At 45.0% G+C, this 19,490-nt stretch overlaps 1 protein-coding gene and 2 pseudogenes across 8 annotated transcripts in view; all 3 read right to left on the bottom strand.

Annotated features, from left to right (window-relative positions):
- Positions 1-2,586: 2,586 nt before the first annotated feature.
- On the bottom strand, positions 2,587-5,331 carry LOC102026488 (annotated as a pseudogene).
- Positions 4,885-19,490, bottom strand: part of Naip (NLR family, apoptosis inhibitory protein) — a 33,720-nt gene continuing 19,114 nt past the window's right edge. For 2 of the 8 annotated variants that reach the window (XM_005413916.2, XM_013509584.1), the window contains 7 exons: positions 16,215-16,272; positions 13,604-15,718; positions 11,521-11,688; positions 9,641-9,793; positions 8,880-8,963; positions 8,046-8,210; positions 5,655-6,129 (listed from right to left, as the gene is read on the bottom strand). In XM_005413916.2, coding sequence (XP_005413973.1) covers positions 5,765-6,129; positions 8,046-8,210; positions 8,880-8,963; positions 9,641-9,793; positions 11,521-11,688; positions 13,604-15,718; positions 16,215-16,272 — 3,108 coding nt within the window. In that variant the 3' untranslated portion in view covers positions 5,655-5,764. Of the gene's footprint in view, positions 4,973-5,654; positions 6,130-7,842; positions 7,929-8,045; positions 8,211-8,378; positions 8,684-8,879; positions 8,964-9,640; positions 9,794-11,520; positions 11,689-13,603; positions 15,719-16,214; positions 16,273-19,490 lie in introns of those variants that run through there. The other 6 variants (XM_013509581.1, XM_013509579.1, XR_265067.2 and 3 more) reach the window with 6 other exon arrangements.
- On the bottom strand, positions 17,688-19,268 carry LOC102024396 (annotated as a pseudogene).

Raw genomic sequence — 19,490 nt, 5'->3', positions numbered from 1 at the left:
CCATTTTCTGTTGTCAGTAAAAATACCATCCAGAGATGGGCGTACTGGCATCTGCCTGAAATTCCAGCACTCTGGGAGGCTGAGGCAGGAGGATCACAAGTTCAGGCCCATCCTGGGCGACATAGTGAAACTGTCTCAAATAAACAAACAGCAACGACAGCAGCCTGGGTGAGTTATAAAGGAAAGAGGTTTGTTCTGGCTCACAGCACAGGAAGCGCAGGGTTGAGGGGCTGAGTTTGGCTACGATGGTCTCTTTGTAAAGTCCTAAGAATGAGCAGAACATCACAGAGACTTGCTTGTGTGCGCACACATGTCTGTGTGTGTGTTTCTTTTAGTCTCCGTCTTACGCCCTGATCACCTCCCGGAGGCTCCCCTCTAAACACCTGGGCAGATTAAGTTTCCACTCCTAACACTACCACAGAGAAGGGTTAGATTTGAGCGCACGAATCCCACTGACACACCCAGCCCATAGCCTCATCCGGGGTCGGGTGGTGTGAGCCACGCAGAGTGTGCAGCCGGCCCCAGCTCAGACCAGGATCTGGAGCCAGTGCAGCATGGCCTGCCCACAGGGAGGGCTCCAGCCTGGCCACCGAGGTTTTGAGGCGGAGGTACGGGCGCCGCGAGGGCTGCGGGGTGCTGCACAAGGGTGCTGTGGAAGGAGCCCACAGGGTTTGCCCTGGGTTCTGTGTGCAGCTGCGAGATAGAGCTGAGGGTGACTCCGCAGTCCTGGCTGAGCAATGGGAGAACAGCGTGGAGATGGAGGGAGGGCTGGGCTGCAGAGGCAGATGGAGAAGTTAAGGTGGATGTGGCATTCAAAACCACTCAGCTAGACGCAGCTGCCAAGGAAGCATGTTTAAGAAGAAGATGTAAGCAAAAAGAAAGAAATGAGAAAAGAAGGCTAAAATGGAAACAAAGGTTTGTAAGTAAGGAAGGGAAGAGGGGTTGAAGGGGGCGGGGAGGACAATGGGAAGGGAAAAGGAACTCTGGGTATATTATGTAAGGGACACAAGCCCTTTGATGAATGTGCTTGTTGGATATACCTAAATTGTACCGATAGACCCAATCAATTTTTTAAAAAAGATGTCAGAGGAACCCCAGATTCTCCCAGCTGTTAGCAGTCAGACATTGGCAAAAGCGGAGAGGGGACACATCTCAGTGGGGCCAGGTAAAGAGCTGAGAGGAGGGCATGCGCCACGTGGGAGCTCGTGTTCAGGTGTGCCAGCGAGGCAGGTAAGATGACAGAAACAGTGACTTCAGGAGCATGTAAGTCACAGACGATCAGAAAACTAGGCCAGGCCAGGCAATCGACAGAGTGGAAAAAAATTTTAGCCAGTTGCCCTCCAGAGAAAGGCCTTACATCTAAAACATGTAAAGAGCTGGAAAAAAAAATTAGACTCCCACCCAATTTAAAGACCCAATCCAAAAATTTGCATCTGAGATGAATGTGCACTTCTCAGATGAAGAAATACAAATGGCAAATAAATATATGAAAAAGGGCCAGGGATATAGCTTATGGCACAGTGCCTGCCTGGCAAGCGCAAGGTCCTCAGTTCGATTGCCAGTACTCCCTTCAAAAAAGAAAAAATGTTCAATGGCATTGATCATTCAAGAGATGCAAATTAAAACAATGCTGAGATTCCATCTCACTCCAGAAAGAATGGCTGTCATCAAGAAATCAACCAATAACAAATGCTGGCAGGGCCGTGGGGAAAAAGGAGCTCTTCTCCACTGTTGGTGATAATGTAGATTGGTGCAACCACTGTGGAAGTAAGTGTAGAGGTTCCTCAGAAAGCTAGGATTAGAGGTCCCATTCAACCCAGCTATCCCCCTTCTGGGTATCTTCCCAGAAGTTAAAAATATCATACCCCATGTTTATAGCAGCACAATTTATAATAGTTAAATCTTGGAAACAGCCCAAAAGCCCATCAGTCAAGCAACGGATAAAGAAGATGTAGAGGTTTTTATATAATGGAGTACTCCTCTGCCATAAAGAAGGATAAACTTGTAGCATTTCTAGGTAAATGGATGCACCTTAAGACCATACTCAAGTGAAATAAATCGGACTCGTGTAAACATCACATTGTCTCCTTGGAGTGAGAAACTGAAAGAGTAAATAAGAACTAGAAGGTACAATAGATACTGTGAAATGGGAAAAAATTGTTCAAAAGGAAAGGGAATATGGTGTTTCAATATGTAATACAAGAATTGTTAATTTCCTACCACTTTGTTTGTAACTCTGTATTGTCTGTACTGTTCTTTGCTATTTTGTAAAAGGTTGTCTATCTGTTAATGTTTTCCTTTTATTTTTAAAATTAAAAAAAAATTAAAAATCAAAAAAAAAAAAAAGAAAGGGAAACTAGGGTGGGAGAAGGGAAAAAAAATGAAGGGAAAAAGAAAAAAAGGATAAATGGAAACAAAACTTTGTAAATAGGGACAGGAAGATGGGTTGAAGGGAGGAGGTAGGGAAAAAGGAATCAAAATTCCCTATGATGAATATGATCGTTATGTATATCAGATACTCTTTGTGCAGTAGTTACTAAAATGTATTTATTAGGTTTCTAGAATTGATTCAGCAGTTTTAAAAAATATTTTCAAGCAATAAGTATGTATTTATAAATAGTGTAAATTTACATCAAGATTAGAAACAAAAATCACACATCTGAAGTTTATTCCTTAGTCTATGTGCAATCCATTATCTTTGTGACTTGGCTGTTAATTTTTTTTAATGTTTTATTTAGGAACCAAAAGTGTAGCCATTATGGTTTTAAAACAAGACAGAAAAACATAAAAGCAGTAAAAAAGTTTCTTACCTAAATTTCACGTTAAAAAAAAAAAAGTTGACCAAAGAACTTAAAATTGCTAACTACTTTACAAAGAAATGACCAGCTAGGCTAGTATGTTTTCCAAGGAAAATTCTGAAGGGGAAAAAGATGAAAACAAATTCATCAGCCCAGAAATAGAGAAATATAAAAGAGGTTGTCTTCAAGTCAGTAGTCTGTATGATGTTGCCAGTTTTGTCAGATACATACAAAACATGGAAATTACTATTGTTTTCTCTGAAGTTAGGCTGATTCCCTTTGTGAGAGTCCTGGCGTACGAGTGCTTCTCTCCCCGATCCACTTGGCTGACAGTCCGCACTTAGAAGGTTGCATAGACACAGTTTGCAGCCAGCAGCCTTAGGAGATAGCTACAAAAACAGTGGTGCAGAACTGGGTAACTTCCTGAATAGCAGAAATGGTCTCGTATGTAAAGTCCAGAGAACTGTATCAAGACGAGGTGGACAGTGATGGAGGAGCTAATGTAAACTGGTCACAGGCTTGCATCAGGTCCTCCATTTTGTACTGTTCTAGCACCACAAAATTTTCCAGGTTTCCTCTTGTTTCTCATGCACAATCTTGGCAATGTACTATGTAGGTCTTTTGAGAATTACTCTCATTAGTGACAAAAAGCAGATCAAAAACCTCCACCTCACAAATACTTCTGTAGTGAGCTGGTTCTTCTTTTGTCCGCCCATGCCATATAATTTCTTTTCCTGCAGCAATGAGAGCTTCCCTCAATGTCTGACCTTGCTTCAGAGTTCTTAGAAGACAATACTTAATCATTTCAAAAAGCTTTGGATCTGAGACCTTGATATTTCGTGCCATATTCCAGAAAAGGTGAACCATGGGTACTACTGACTTCACACTTTGCAGTGTGTTCCATTCACACTGTCCCACTGCCAGTTTATACTGGCAGGCTGTAAGTGGGCCAACATTCCAAGCAATGTTGTACACCAGCCAATAGCCTGAACCCAGTGCACAGTGCCTGCATTTATCCACACCAGATCTCCAGGTCGCTGAATAAACCTAAATACTGGTACATTTGCTTCATAAAGATCTTCATAGTTGGGCCACCAAGAGCCCATTAGGAAATTCAAAAAAAAAATTTTTTTTTTTTTCACAGAAGTCATTCAGAACACCCTAGTAACAAACCATTCACAGTCACCTGGGCCAATATTTATGTTAAATGAATAGAAGCTGTTATTTTCTTGAGGAGCTGGTGTTCTGCTGCCTGGAACTTCCATGTATAGTTGAGCTGTGTTCATGCCCAGTATGGTATGACCAACGTGGCTTAGAAGATTTCCTGCTGATACGACACACACAAATGCAGGAAGTTTAGCCAGCTCATGTAGCTGCAACTTCCACTTTTTGTCATCAGACAGGTCAGTGTTGGTCCCAAACTTTATGGTTTTAAAGGGTCCTTTCCTTCTCCCAGAATTATCTGAAGATGTAGATTCACTATCTGAATAATCTTTATGGTGACTTCTCTCATTTTCTTCTCAATGATTCCTGGAATGAAGAGGCCTGATGCTGTGCATGTGTAGCAGTTGTAGTGTGAGATCTGTTACTTTCACAATGCCACATTTTCTTCCCTGCAGTGGGATCCCAGTTTTCATCTGCTGGTTGCAACAACTGTGTCCTTACTTCTACCATATGTTCACTGTTGGCTTCCACCAAAGTTTTAGTAGAGAAGAGTCCCAGGTCTAACGTAAGAGCTCCAGCAAGGCCGTGTATTACTGTGACAGGGTTGTTTGGATTTGTACAAAATTGATGTAATGGAGGAAAGAAAGCATCACGTTTATTTTCCAAATAAATACTAGGTGTAGGTAGACTCAACTTGTCCTTTGGCAAGGGAGGATATAGTGAAGATGGTGGTCTTGGAGGCAGGCATTTATCCAACAAAATGCTACTGTTAGACAAGCCATTTTTACCTAGATTCCTGCATGCCTTCAGAACTTCTGCTGAGCTGGGATATATGGACACAGAGAGTGATGGTCTGAGGACTAGGTTTGTGGCTAACCAGAACAGATGTTTTCATGGGGCTCTGAGATTCCTCTATTCCTTCTCTGTTAATTGTGTGTAGCCCACTGCAAGGGCTGTTAAGGCTGGTAACACTGTGGTTGTCTGCTCAGTGGATTTTGGAGAAGGTGTTGCTGTAGAAATGAAAAATAGGGAACGCTTCACGAATTTGCGTGTCATCCTAGCACAGGGCCATGCTAATCGTCTCTGTATTGTTCCAATTTTAGTATATGTGCTGCCGAAGTGAGCATATTCAGCAGTTTTTACTGAATGTGTTACGCTGGGTCTTTCAGTGTACCTCAGGGAGGAACGAGGGGGCGGCGGGGGGGAATGAGGAAAAGGTAATAGACAAGAGACAAGATCTGGGTCAGGTGGAGGCCTCTCTACCTGATGGGTAAGAGGACCTAACAACAATAGTAGGGGCATTTATTTATACCTTTGCACAGTTAGTATCAGGAGACACAAGGTTGCCTGGCGAATAGACTGAATTGTCCAGGCAGGATGCTTTTCTCAAGACTGAGGTAGCTTGACTACTTGGCGCACTCTGGCTCTGTCCTGCCCTCACACATAAAATCAGTTTTGAGCTCTAACTACTCCCAACAGTTTATTTCTTTTCTTCCTCTTTTTAAATTGTTTATTGGTACACTTTTATATATATATATATAATATATATATATAAAAAGATCATATTTATCATAGGGTCCCTTTTTTCTTTTTTTTTAACTGTTTTTTTTTTTTTCTTTGTACCAGGAATCAAACTCAGGGCCTCATGCTTGCCAGGCAGGCACTGCGCTGCTAAGCTACATCCCTGGCCTCTTTTTTTTTTTGAGACAAGTTGTCACTATGCCAGTGGTGCCCTTGAACTCATAATCCTCTGCCTCAGGTCTGGAGTGCTGGGGTGCACCAGCATACCCAGCCTAAAGGTTTCATTTCTGAATGATTGGAGAGAATGGCAATCTCCATTTCCAGAAAATCTGCAAGCGCTTAGATTGAGGGTGTCTTTCTTTCACAGCATCAAGCAGCGTGACATCTTCTGCATCCAGGAGCCAACCTAGCATGGTGAGCAGGACCAGGCTGGGCAGGCGGGACACACACTGGCCGAGGGCCTTGACTGTGCTGGCCTGAGCTGTGATACACTCTGTGAAGTGTCTGGAGATATTCAGTTCTCTCAAGTTGGGCAGGCTGTCCAGGGCCTGAAAGAAATTCCTGTATCCATCTTGTGTAATCTTGTGATTGATTGAAAGATTTAGGTCCTCAAGTTTCTGGAAACCTCCACTGATTGATACCTTGGCTACAGAAACAGAACATTCATGAAAACCCAATCATAAGGACTTTTATTTCAGTAATGGTGGACAAAATTATTTGAGTCAACCTCTCTTGCCACCACCCTTATCAGTAAAGTAGGAAATGCTCAATGTACTAGTTTCTTTCTTTTTCCTTCTCTTTTCCTTTTTCTTTCTTTTTTTGAGACAGGGTCTCACTACATAGTTCAGATTGGCCTTGAACTCACTAGACAGCCCAGGCTGGCCTTGAACTCAGTGATCCTTCTGCTTTAGCTGCCCAGGAAGGCTGGGATTATAGGTGTGTGCCATCATACCCAGGTTTCTTTGGAGTTTTTTGTATTTTTTTTGAGACAGGGTCTCACTATGTAGTTCAGGCTGGCCTAGAACTCACGACGTAGCTCAGGCTAGCTTTGAATTCAGAGTGTTCTTCCTGCCTCAGCCTCCAGAGTGCTGGGATTGATTATAGGTGTGTGCCACCACAGCTAGCAAACCAGGGACTTTAATAAAAATAATTCCTAGCTTTGCGCAGTGGCAGTATCGTAGCCAATGAGGTTTATCCGAGGCGCTATTATTGCTAATTGAAATAAAAATAATTCCTAGAAAAACATAATATGCCAAACAGTACCTATCACATAACAAAAATACACCATCAGGAAATCTACAAGGAGCTATGACTATCCAGGCATGAGAATGGCTACAGTTTAAAGAATTGACAAGTACCAAGCAGGGCCAGGATGTGAAATGACTACTGGTGGGGGTGTAAATTGCTACAACCTCCATGGAAAACTGAAATGGAGGGGCTGGGGATTTAGCTCAGCGGCAAAAGCGCCTGCCTGGCAAGCGCAAGGTCGTGAGTTCGGTTCCCAGTACCGGAGAAAAACCAAAAAAAAAAAGAAAACTGAAATGGTTTGTCCAGGTGCCTCAGTAACCTCTGCCCCACAAACACTTAAATACATAGATCAAAGACCATGTATGTCCACAGAAGCATTTCTACCACTCATTGCAGGGTAGTAATACTATTACTATTAATGAATTCAACCCAGGGCATCACACTGAGTTACATCCCAAGCCCTTCTTTTATTCTTCATTTTTATTTTGAGACAGTGTCTTACTAAGTTGCTAGGTTTCCCAGGCTAAGCTCTAACTTCTGCTCTCCTGCCTCAGCCTCTCCAGGTGCTGGGATTATAGCACATGCCACCATGCCCAACATTAGAATACACTAGATGGATAGGCTGTAGCATGTATATAGTCACAGCATAGTATTTGGTAGTGAAAATCAGTGAGCTCTATCACATGCATCAATATGAATAAATAGCACAAATGTTGATCCAAATAGATGCAAAAGAGTACATATTGTGTAGGATTCCATTATGTAGGATTTTTAAGTAGGTAGAACTAATGTGTGGTGGAAGAAAGCAAGATCTCAGCTGGTCCCGGGTAAGGGGCAGGCAGTGCTGTCAGACAGGAAGCTGGAAGGAGGCTGGTGATGTTCCTATTCTAACGTGGCCCCTTGCTGCCTACACCTGGGTGACAGAATTCTCAAGACTGTTTGTTTACTAAAATCCATTGAGCGGCATACAGAAGACGTCTGTCCTTTTGTATTAATAGGACATCTGTCCTATTCATCTCCAGCTGAAAAAAAGGCGCTGGGTGTGCACCACAGCACACCACACACACACACAATCGCACGCTGCAGGCCAGCTGCACCGAGCTGCACCCACCGGCCAGCGCTCTTCTGTCCAGTGTGTCAGACACACGCCCGAGCCTCTCCAAAGCGCCCCTTTTGTTCAGCTGGAGCGTAAGGTACCTACAGAAGAATGGAGTCTTCAGAGTGCCGCTCAGTGTGTGCAGCCCCTCAGAGGAGACGCTGCCTTGCGCCTGAGGCACCTGCGCTTCCTGCCCGCGGTAACACAGAATAGCTCACCTATTTCCGCCAGGCTGTCGTCGCTCAGAATCTGTAAGAAGGACAGCACGCGGAGGCGCAGAAGCCGCTGGCACTGTTGGATGATCCGCTTTGCCACTTGATAAATCTCGTCCCCAGTCGGAAGCACCAGCTCCTCCAGGTCCGTGAGACAGCCCAGGGCGCCGGCTGTGGGGACAGCACGCTGTTCTCTCCGAGCCGTCGTCCCGGCCCTCGGCCACCGCCACCGGGCACCCGGCGCGGAGCCCGAGCGCAGTCCGCCCGACCTCCCAGGACGCTACCCGGCGGGCTGGCGCCCACTCCTGCGCTCTCGGACACAGTGGGCAGCGGACATACAGGAGGGGATGCTGGACAGTGGACCCGCACAGCGCTGTGAGGACTGGTCCACCAAGTACGCAGAGGTCGCTGAGAACCCGCTCTGCGGGGACTGAGTGCAAGGACTGTGCGGAAATCGCGCCAAGCCGAGCGCACGGCTTCCGCCCAAGGAGCTGGAGCTGTGAGCAGCCCCTGCCCGCTCAGGGCAGCGGGCCGCAGCGCGGAAAGGCCGCACAAGGCCGCACCTGCACCGACGTCAGGCTGTTTCTGTCGCCGTCTCCTGAACGATGCAGCACAGTCACACTGCTGCAGGTGAGACAAGAGGTCTAGACGCGCGGTAAGACGCAAAGGGAGGAGCCGTGTGGGTTTCCACACAGGGCCTCGGTGCGCCCCTCCCGCTGTCAGCCAGGGTCCCAGAACCACGCCCATGGGTGCCTCAGTCACCAGGCAGGCAAAGGATTTTGTGGGAGCAAGGGGGAAGGGAATTAACCATCAGTAGGAAGCCCTGATTTGAAAACATACCAAATTTTTCAGCTGTCTCCTTAGGAAATTGTTGGTCTTTCAGATTTAATATCTTCAGAAAAGTAAAACTTGGCAAAATAGTGACTATGAGAGAGGAAATAAAAATTCAGTTATGTCAGTTACATTTCTTGTGAGTACAAGTAATATTTTTAAAATAAAGGGTATCTTGGGCTGGGGATTTAGCCCAGTGGCGCAGCACCTGCCTGGCAAGCGTGAGGCCCTAAGTTTGATTCCCAGTACAAAAAAAAAAAGAGTATCTTTAAAGTGATCAAAATTAATATATAGTACTAAGGCCAGGCAAAGTGGTGCACACCTGTAATTCCAGCACTCGCACTCAGGAGGCTGAGGCCGAGGGAGGCTGGTCTCAAGTTTGAGGTCAGTCTGGGCCACACAGTGAAGCCCTGTCTCAAAAAAAAACACAAAAAACCCCAAACAATGTACTAATTCATATTCCATTAGTTTGACTAAGTACAGAATACAAATCTTTCTCAGAAAATAATTCTGGAAGCTAAAAATGTTTAAAATTATAGAAACAGCTGGGCGTGGTAGCACATACCTGTAATCCCAGCTCTCAAAAGGCTGAGGCAGGAGGATCACTTCAAGTTCAAGGCTAGCCTGAGCTACACAGTGAGTCAAGGCCAGCCTGAACTGCATAGCAAGACCCTGTTTCCAAAAAGTAAGTTGGCTTTTTTTTATTGTGCTCAGTATGACTTTGTCCACAGAGACATCTTGAGTCAAAATTACAAAGTTATAATTCTTACCAAATGGGATGGCATCAAAAAAGGGTCCACAAAATGTAATTTCATTGAGTTTCTTGCAGGAAGCCAGTGCAGTCATGAGAGACTCAAAATCAGAAAAGGCACAGCAATTCAGACGGAAAACACGCAGGTCTGGAGAGTTCTGAATCAATTTGACTGTAAAATATCAAAGACTTCAGAAGCTGGAAAAAACTGCAAATTTCTATCAAAATTAGTCTCATGCTTTATGACTTCCTCTTCCAACAATACTAACCTCAATCAAGGTGGCATGATGCAGGGACCTGAGACCCGGCCACTTGGGTTCCTGCCAGGTTCTACGCTGACTGGGGACAGTATGGTAACTGACTCTCCAAGGATCAGTTTTCCTATCTCTAAGATAAGGGCTCAGGAGGGTCACCTTCAGCTATCACCTCCTAACATCTCCAGCTGTGTACTGCGTTTACACAATACAAACACCACACAAAGAAACACAGGGGAACATCCCTGCAGCAAAGCCTACACTTGTAAAAATACTGACATCTGTAATCCCAGCACTCAGGGGGCTGAGGCAGAAGAATTGCTTTGAGTTCAAGGCCACCCTGGGCTACAAAGTGAGTTCAAGGCCAGCTTGCACTGCCAAGAGAGACCTTGTCTGAAAAACAAACAACCCCCCAACTAATACAAGAAAACTACCACTTCTAATTTCAACATCAGCAAATGTTTTGCATGTCGATTCCATAGAGCTTCGTACAGAATGGACCTTTGACTTAGGAACTCAGTGCATTCCCGAGGGCTGGCTGGAACTCAGGTTGTCAACTGAAGGCTCGGGCTCCTCTACAGCCTTCAAAATCTCTCTCCTGTGTACGGGCGGATTTCAGTGTCCTTACAGAGACATTGGCCCAGGATTTCTCAACTAAGCCCATACAGGAAAGGGTGTTGTAATGTTCCTTCCAGCGCTCCTTAAGGGTTAAATCTGTATCTGGAAGCATAAGCGGCCAGCACTCAGGCCATAACTCAAGACTTTGGTCATAAAACAAAAATTCCCGTCATAACTTGAGTTGTGCGTATGTGAAGCTGGATGTAACGTGGGTCCACTTCTGTCTGGTGTCTGGGGTTTCCTAAAGTGAGGCACTGCTGGTTCTGCTAAATGAAGAGCTCTGCAAGCAGGCTGCACAGCTGCCCAAGATGGCAGCTCCAGCCTGGCCAGTTGGCTTTCTGACCACTCTAGGAGAGCCACTCAAACAAAAGCTGACTTTCTGTGTAGTATACCAGCGTCGCAGGGCTTGGATTGGGAGCTGACATTTCCTCAGCTGGGCTAACTGAGTAAACTACTTAGCCTCTTTGTGTTTCAATACCTCGGCTGTGAGGGCAGGTGTGGAGAGAAAGTCAGAATTTGGAAAGTGCTTAGAACAGTTCCTAGCACAGTAAAGGCTCAAAATTTACAGGTAGCCCTCTACCTTCTTCAGGAGAGAGTGCTATGCCCACAATATCCCATGGGGACAGACTAAACCCTCAGACCTACACAAGTTTTAACTTTGTTTTTGTTTTGTTTGAGGCAGGGTCGTGGTCTCTAATTCAGGCTGGGCTTGAATTCACTGTGTAGCTCAGGCTGGCCTCAAAGTCATGGCGAACCTCCTGCCTCAGCCTCCCGAGTACTGAGATTACACACTCAGCTGAAGAAGTTTTAACTCCTAAATAACTGGAGCCAGTTGTAGTGGTACACGCCTATAGTCTCAACACTCAGGCGGCTCAGGTCGGAAGATTGCCACAAGTTCAAGGCCATCCTGGGCTACATAGTTCAAGGACAATCTTTGCCACATAGAGAGATGCTGTCTCAAAAAATTACTAGCCATGTAGCTTTTCCAACTAATGCCAAAACAAATAAATCCAAGTGCTATCCTTACCTAGTTTGGAAGCATCACACCCATCCAAAATTTGGATCAGTAATTTCTCCATGTGGTGGAGGTTGGGGAATTCCTCAGGAAGGAGAGAAAAGACATCCGGTCCACTGTCCAGATTCACAGACAGTTCTCTCAGGCATGGGAACTTGTCCAGGTTAGGGAAGATTTGGTCTGCAGAGCAGCAGAGTTTCTCATTATTAATCTAACAGTTTCCAAATGGAAAATCTGAAACCATCATTTTGACCCATCCGCTACTTTCACATTGTCAGCTGAAGACAACCAGACACCGTAAAACTTTTTTTTTTTTGAGACAAAGTCTTGCTGTGCAGGTCAGGCTAGCCTTGAACTCACTGTGTAGCCCAGGCTGGCATTGAAATCACAGCAATCTTCCTGCCTCAGCCTCCTAAGTGCTGAGCTTATGGGCGTGTACCACCACGTCATTTCAGTAAGGTCATCTGTGAAGAACTATCTGTAGAACTCACCAATTATGTCCCATCTGGGAGGCCCTTATTACCCTCTGCACTCACAAACACAAGTAAGATGTCTCCTCCACCAGTGGTGTGCGAACAACTGGGTTTGCACAGGCAAAAGAATCAGGCTGGACTCCTTCCTACCTTAACTCATCTAAGTTAAAATGGACCAATGACTGAAAGATAAGAGCTAAAGCCATGCAATTCTTAGAAGAAAACATAGGGGCAAATTTTCATGACCTTGGATATGACATCAAAAGCCCTAGCAAAGAAAAAATTGATAAATTAGACTATATTAAAATTAAAACTCGCCAGGCATGGTGATGCTCTATAGAGTGACCCCAGTACCAAAAATAAAAAGAGAAGGAAAAAGGAGAGCAAAGGAGGGGAGAACAAAGAAATAAGGAAAAAGAAAGCAACAGAATGAGAGAAACACTTTTAACATCCAGAATATACAAAGACTACATACAGCGACAGCAGCAAAAAACACCTTAACAAGGAGCAAAGAATTTGAATAGATATTTCTCCAAAAGATTTTTACAACCACTACAAGCACATAAGAAGATGTTCTGTGTCATTCAGTGAGAAGGGAAATACAAATCAAAACTACAGTGAGGTAGGCATGGTGCTACACACCTGTAATCTCATCACCCTGGGAGGCTGAGACAGGAGGATCACCAAATTCAAGCCTAGCCAGGGCAATTTAGCAAGATGCTGTCTCAAAACAAAAACAGAACAAAAAGGGGGTTGGGGGTGTAACTCAGTGCTCCCTGGGTTTGTTTCCTAGTACTAAAAAGAATTTTTAAAAAAAATTTTAAATGAAAAAAAATTTTAATGAAATTGTTTGAGAAATATTAACTCACAGAACCACGAGCAATCCTCAAACAAGATAATACCTAGTAAAGCACACCTTGGTATACAACTGTTGAAAACCAAAGTTAATCTACAATTAGATGGTGAAAAAAATTTAAATATCATTTATAGTGATATAAAAAGCAGAAGTACCTAGGAATAAATTTAATGAAAGATGGGAAAAGTCGATATTGAAAACTATGAAATATTCCTTAGAAAACTCAAACTGGGTGGGGGGAATCCATGCCTGTAATCCAAGCAGGAGGAAGGCTGAGGCAGGAGGATTGCTGCAAGTTCAAGGCCAGCCTGGAACACATGGTGAGACATCTCAAAAGATAATAGGAAAGAAAGACTCAAATAAATGGGAGACACTGTCTCCCAAAGGAGCCATGCCCTTTCTTCCATTAGGCAGCTGGGACAGGAGAAATTTTCAAGCATCATCTATGAATAGATCATTGTTTACTCAGAACAGGTAATTTATGTCTAAGGGGCCTTAATTAAATACTGACATTCACGTTTTGTTAATTAACCAGGAGATGCTCTGGTTCAAATAATCTGAGTTATCTGAAAACCATTCTACTATTCAAGGGCCTTTCCTTCATTTATACTATTAGCGCCCCCAATGAGGGAAAGTTCATTTTTACAGCGCTTCTATCAGAGAGGATTTATGGGCTGCTGGCTTTCGAAGCATGCGTCACCCAGAGCTAGGAGTGAGAAGATAAAATGTCCCATCTGCAGAGTGCTCCCCAGCACGGCCGGGCTACCTGGGACCTGGCCCGCGCCTGAGACGTCGAGAGCCTCCAGGGCGGGCAGGGCGAGCAGCAGCTCCTGTTCCGCGGCGCTGAGCGGGACGCCGCGCAGGGCGCACTTGGCGACGGCGGCCCTGCTGGGCTGCAGCGCGGGCCGGACGCTCTCCAGGAAGCCCGCGCTCTCTTCCACGTGGAGCTCGATGCGCTGGGAGGCGGCGAAGACGGCCGCGAGCGCCGCAAGCAGCTCCGGCCCGGCCGCGCTCTGGTGGGTAACGCGCACCTGCAGCAGCGGGAGCTTGTGTGGCGGGGGCCGGAGCTGCCAGTAGCCGCGGCTGAGGTCTGGCGTCCGCTGGGCCTGGAGCTTGTGGTATCTCTTGATGTTCTCCTCCTTCTCCACCATATCCTGCTCCCACTCGTTGAGAGATTCAAAGGCAGACGCGTAGTCCTGATCTACTGTCGGCGTCTGGGACCTGTCGAAACAGCCTCCCAGGATTTCACTGTGTAAGAGTCTGGGGCTCGGGTTGCTGCCTGTTAGCGAGACCGTGACACTCCTCAGCACCTGGAGGCTTTCTGGGTGGTCAAAGAAGTACTGTGAGCTAAGGAGCCCCCAAGGTAGGGATCTCCCTTGAAGGAACTTCGAAATAAATGGAGCACATGTAGCAACAGTATTGCTTTCATAAGCAACCCTTAGGGAAAAATCCAATAAATGCTCTGCTAGCAGCGGAAAGCAGTGCTCTGGCCACATCTGCCACAGCAGTCTGAACGCCTGGGCATAGGGCGGCATCTCCTCTTCACGCTGGGGGCAGCCACCGCTTCCGGGTGGGTTTTCCAGTGACTCCCTACTATCCGCCAAATGAAGCAAATGAGATACTACCTTTGGCCCCACCTTTGTTGAAGAGTAGCTGGAGACATGCTTTAAAAAATTACGATAGGAGCTTCCAGCCAGCAGGGGTGAGTTAATTTGTTTCAAATAATAAAGTCCCAAATCTTGATCTTCCTGCTTGTCTGAATCCAGCAGTTCACTCAGCCTCTTCCCAGCAAGAAACTCTTGAAATGCAGGACTTAAAAACTGATAGACTGGTCTCAGTCTCTGGGCTGTGAACCTGCTCATCAAGCACATGGTGAGATCCTCATCCTCATCAACTCCTGCTTCTGCGAGCTCATCGCCACTAAACTCAAAACGAGATGAAAAAAACCCTTTCAGGGCCAGCTCCCCACAGGAGGCCACAGTTCCTCTGAAAAGCTCAGCCGAAGTTTTGTGCTTTAAGAAAAGGCATTCCATATAGGCCTTGAATACAGCCAGATGGTCAAAAGACTGAGCGGAAGGGTACTGGAACCAGTAAGCGCAGGTCGCCGCCACAAAGAGAGGCGTTTTGTGAATTCCCTGCAGTTGCGGGTTCTTCCCAAAATGCACCAGGAGCTTCCGCAGCCGGGGCTGGTCGTGTGGAAAAAGCCGCCGTAATATAGAGAAAGTGTTGTAAAAGGGGAACACCCCGATCTCCAGAACTGTATCTACATGTCGGCGGATGTCCCTGCCTCTGTTTGTACGGACAGCAATTAATCGGCAGGTCCGTGACAAGTGGCTTCTGTGGATCAGGGTTTCCATGACGCGGGGGACTGAGCCCCTTGCTCTGTAGTCATCCAGCAGGAATAAGACCCGGTTCCCCAGCTGCCGGGTCATGCTCCTCAGGCTCATTTCACTCACAGTTCCTCCTGCTGCTAGGAGTTGGTCACAGATGATGTGGGCCAGCCCTTCGTCCGGGCTGATGGAACTGAGGGACAGGTAGAAGACCAGCTGGAACCTGTGCAACAGGGGACAGCACCCCGATGCCCAGAGAAAGGCAATCTTTTTCAGCAGGACCGTCTTCCCGCTGCCAGCTTCACCCTCCACACTCATGACAGAGTTCAAGTTGGCCAAGACCTCGGGCAGCGTCAGGGGCTCCTGCACAGGACTGCTGGCGCGCTTGGCAGTGAGGGCCAGGTCACAGCCCAGCAGGTGGTCAGAGGGGAGGCCCGAAGGGCTCTCAAGCAGCGACAAGTGGCGGAAACGGGCGCTGGTGTAGGCGCTTCTCAGCAGCTCACTCAGACTCTTTGCCTCTCGACACCATGGGGCCTCCCCCGGTGCCGCATCTGCGGAGAGAAAGGAGCATGGTGGGGCTCACAGGCACTTCCCTCTCCACCCAGTCTCCTAGTCTTCGTGCCCGCTGATGGTGCTGTCCACTGTGGTGGACCATGGCCATCCGTGATCTCCAGCTTGGGGTCCTCTCCCAGCTTTTCCCACAAAATTAGAAAGTGGGGAGCATGTGCCCACGTACCCTCCTTGACCCCAGAACTCAGGCAGAATGTGTGCTTCTTAGGAACACCAAGGAATCCTGTAATCTGTCACTTAAAAGTCTCGGGAGAGAAGTCTGCTGCGTGATCTGTGTCTGAGACACAGCCCGCCTTGATTCTGCGTGGAGAGCCCACAGGCCCCTGGCTCTCTTGCACACAGTACTGTGCTCTCCAGTCTGATCCCTCTCCTCCCTGGGAGCTCTTTGGACAATTACAAATATTTTTTTTCAAATTCCTACCTACAAATGTATTTACACACACATATAAACCCATTGGCCAACCCCCAAGTGCTTACCTGGTGTTAAAGAACTAACTGCTGTGGGCTCTTCAAGCTTGCTTTCACTTGTGGTTTCCTTTGAAATAGAAAATTCTTTATTAAATCAAAATCTTCCTAAGAGAGGGGGGAGTCACATTATCACTGGGAATAAACAAACATCTTTTAAACATAGTCCTCCCTTGCGTACTTACACTAACTGGAGAGGAAAGGAGTGCTGGAAATAGATCTGCAAGGGTGCTTGTGTTCAGTCTGACACACAGGAGGCGCATCCCAGGGGAGCGCTGTGCAGGGAATCAGAGCCACAGAGTCTAGAGCCAAAAGGCCCTGAGAAAAGCAGTGTGTAGCCTCTGTCCTTAGTTTTCTACCACATGCATGTTATCACATACCTGGGATGTAGAAAAGTTGTATTTCCTCCTTTGAACAATAAACTATTTATATGTCCCCAGACTTTCTTCTTTGGCATCATCTTTTTCTTTTTTATGTCAGATGGGTGATGTGCAGACATACGGGATGAGGTCTGAGAGAGGCACACCTCACACAACGGCACAAAAACCAGTTACCGCTTATGAATCACAAAAGACCTCCATGTCATTTTTACAAAGATTAGGTGTTGAGTGTGCTGTGGTTTAAATCTAAAATGTCCCCCCAGTCTCATGTTCAGAGGTGGGCCTGGTTGGAGGGGTAGGTCCCTGGTAACATGACCTGAATGGGTATATTCTCTTTGTCATTTTGTTTTTTGTATTTTGAGACAGGGTCTCACTCTGTAGTTCAGGCTGGCCTTGAACTCACAGTGATTCTCCTGCCTCAGCTTCCTGAGTGCTGGGATTACAGGCGTGTACTACCATGCCCACCAACCAAGCCACTTTTGCCTTGGAGCCAGAAGACCATGCACTGAACCCACTGCAACTGTGAGTGAAAATGAATCTCCCCTTATTTAAGTTGTAGGTGTCAGGGCCAGGGATACAGCTCAGTGATACATGTGCCTGCCTGGGAAGCACAAGGTCCTGAGTTTCATTCTAGGTATCAAAAAAAAAGTTGCAGGTGTTAAGTATTTTGTCCTAGTCACGGAAAAGTGACTAATACAGAATGTTTTTTTTGTTTGCCATCATGGGGATGGAACTCAGGGCCTCAAACATTACTGGGTAAGTGCTGTATTGCTAGGATACATCCCAGTCCTTTTTTTTCCCCCTTTGAAACAGAGCCTTGCTAAATTGCCCATTATGGTCTCAATTCTTTTTTTTGTTTGTTTGTTTTTGTTTTTTTTTGTGGTCTCAATTCTTTTTTTTTGTTTTGTTTTCCATTTTTTCTTTACTCATCTCAAAACCATATTATCTTTGGGGCTGGGGATTTAGCTCAGTGGCAAAGTGCCTGCCTGGCAAGCGCAAGGTCATGAGTTCGGTTCCCGGTACCAGAGAAAAAACAAAAAAAACACCATATTATCTTCGTCTTTTTAATCTTACATTTTAAACTGATTAAACATTTAGAGAAAGAAGTAAATTTTATTTAACACATGAATATTTTGCTTAAAAGGTGTATGTCATTTTAAAATGTCCTTTAATTTTTCAATACCTAAGACTCATACCTTGATTTTTACACAAAGTCTTTGTATCTTATTTTCTTTATCTATCATTATATCATACTTCTGAATTTTGAATGGCTATAAGGAAAAAGAAAGAAATGTCTACTTTAGACTGCTTAGAGAGTATTTCCATAGTCAATGATGGTTTAATAGGTAAACTAAACCCTATAAACCTGAACTTCTTTATAGATAATACCATTAAGCAAGAATGTAGTACATGATCGGCCAATGTATGGATCTGTCTAAATAAATTTAATAAAAATCTTTAAAGTGTCTCTTTTTTATTATTTAGGCTTATGTTGAAAATGGAAGTGAATTTTTCAAATGCTTTTTAAAAAGTAAATATGAATTAATGAATTTACTGTTATAGTCAAAATCGTCTACGCTTAAGGTGAGAATCTTTGCCAATAGAAAGGCACCGCTCCAAATCATGAATAGTATTATGAAGAACTGCAATTTCCTTGTTTTTTTCTTCTTGAAAATGTTAAAGCTTCCTTCTGTAGATACTTTGTGGGGAAACAGTAGCATCTGGATAGGGTTTTGATTTAGTCTGAACTCTTGCTGTTTGGCATCAAACTCCAGCTGTAGTTTGATTATTTTATTTTGCTTTTCCTTTTCTTGAGTTACTAACTTTGCATTTAACTCTAAAATTTCCATCTCCTTTTTCTTTATTAGATCTTTGTGCTTTTCTTCATTTAATTCAACTTTTTTCTGCATATCTTGATAAAGTCTGCTTATTTCTATCTCATGTTCCTCCTCTTTGATTTTTATTTCATGTGCAGATTTGGTGATATTATTCTTATATTCCTGTTCTTGAGATTTTAGGTTTTCCTTTGTCATATCAGCATTTCTTTTTAGTTGTTCATTTTCACCTTTCAAACTGTGTTGATATCCAATAGTCTGTTGTGGCCCTTTTATCATATTGTGAAGAGCAGCACATTCTTTTCTAAATGAGACTTCCTTTGTTTGGATTACTTTTAATAAACAGGTGGTCTTTTCCAACTGAATCTCCAGTACATTATTCTTTCCACTGGTTTCTACTATTTTCTGTAGTCCCAGCTACTCAGGTGGCTGAGGCAAGATAACCTTATAAGCTCAGTAGTTCCTCATTCCTTGGGCAACACAGTAAGACCCTGTCTTTTCTTTTTTTTTTTTTTTTCCCAGTACCAGGAATTGAACTCACAACCTTGCACTTGCCAGGTAGGAGCTGTGCCGCTGAGCTAAATCCCCAGTGCCCGACCCTGTCTTTTCTGTATGTGAGAAATCCTTTATAAGTTTGTCAATATTCACACTGCTGACCTTTTCTGTACACCCTTCACTGCTTGGATCCATGCTTGAATGTCATCCCCAGTTCCTCAAGGTCTCTCCTGCCTTATGGTCTCAATTCTTGATCCTCTCATCTCAGCCTCCTAAATAGCTGGGACTACTACGTGTCCACCACCATACCTAACTTCAATGTCTTTTTTTTTTTTTTTTTTTGTACCGAGACTCAAACTTGCTACCTAATACTTGCCAGGCAGGCGCTATGCTGCTGAGCTACATCCCTGGCCCTTCAATGTCTTTTTAAAATTTACAAATATAAAAGATGTAGCAAGTGAAGAGAATGTTGTTTTGTTTTCTTGTTTTGGAGGACAAATATACCCACCACACAGCCTTGGGTTGCATGTATTTATCCAATTGATTGTGGCTGAAATCCCAGAGAACTATGCAGGATT

The sequence above is a fragment of the Chinchilla lanigera genome, unplaced genomic scaffold, assembly GCF_000276665.1.
Source record: "Chinchilla lanigera isolate Chin_1 unplaced genomic scaffold, ChiLan1.0 scaffold00174, whole genome shotgun sequence".
NCBI classification, from domain to species: domain Eukaryota; kingdom Metazoa; phylum Chordata; class Mammalia; order Rodentia; family Chinchillidae; genus Chinchilla; species Chinchilla lanigera.
The sequence above is the reverse complement of the archived record's forward strand: the minus strand, read 5'-3'. Positions and strand labels throughout refer to the sequence as shown.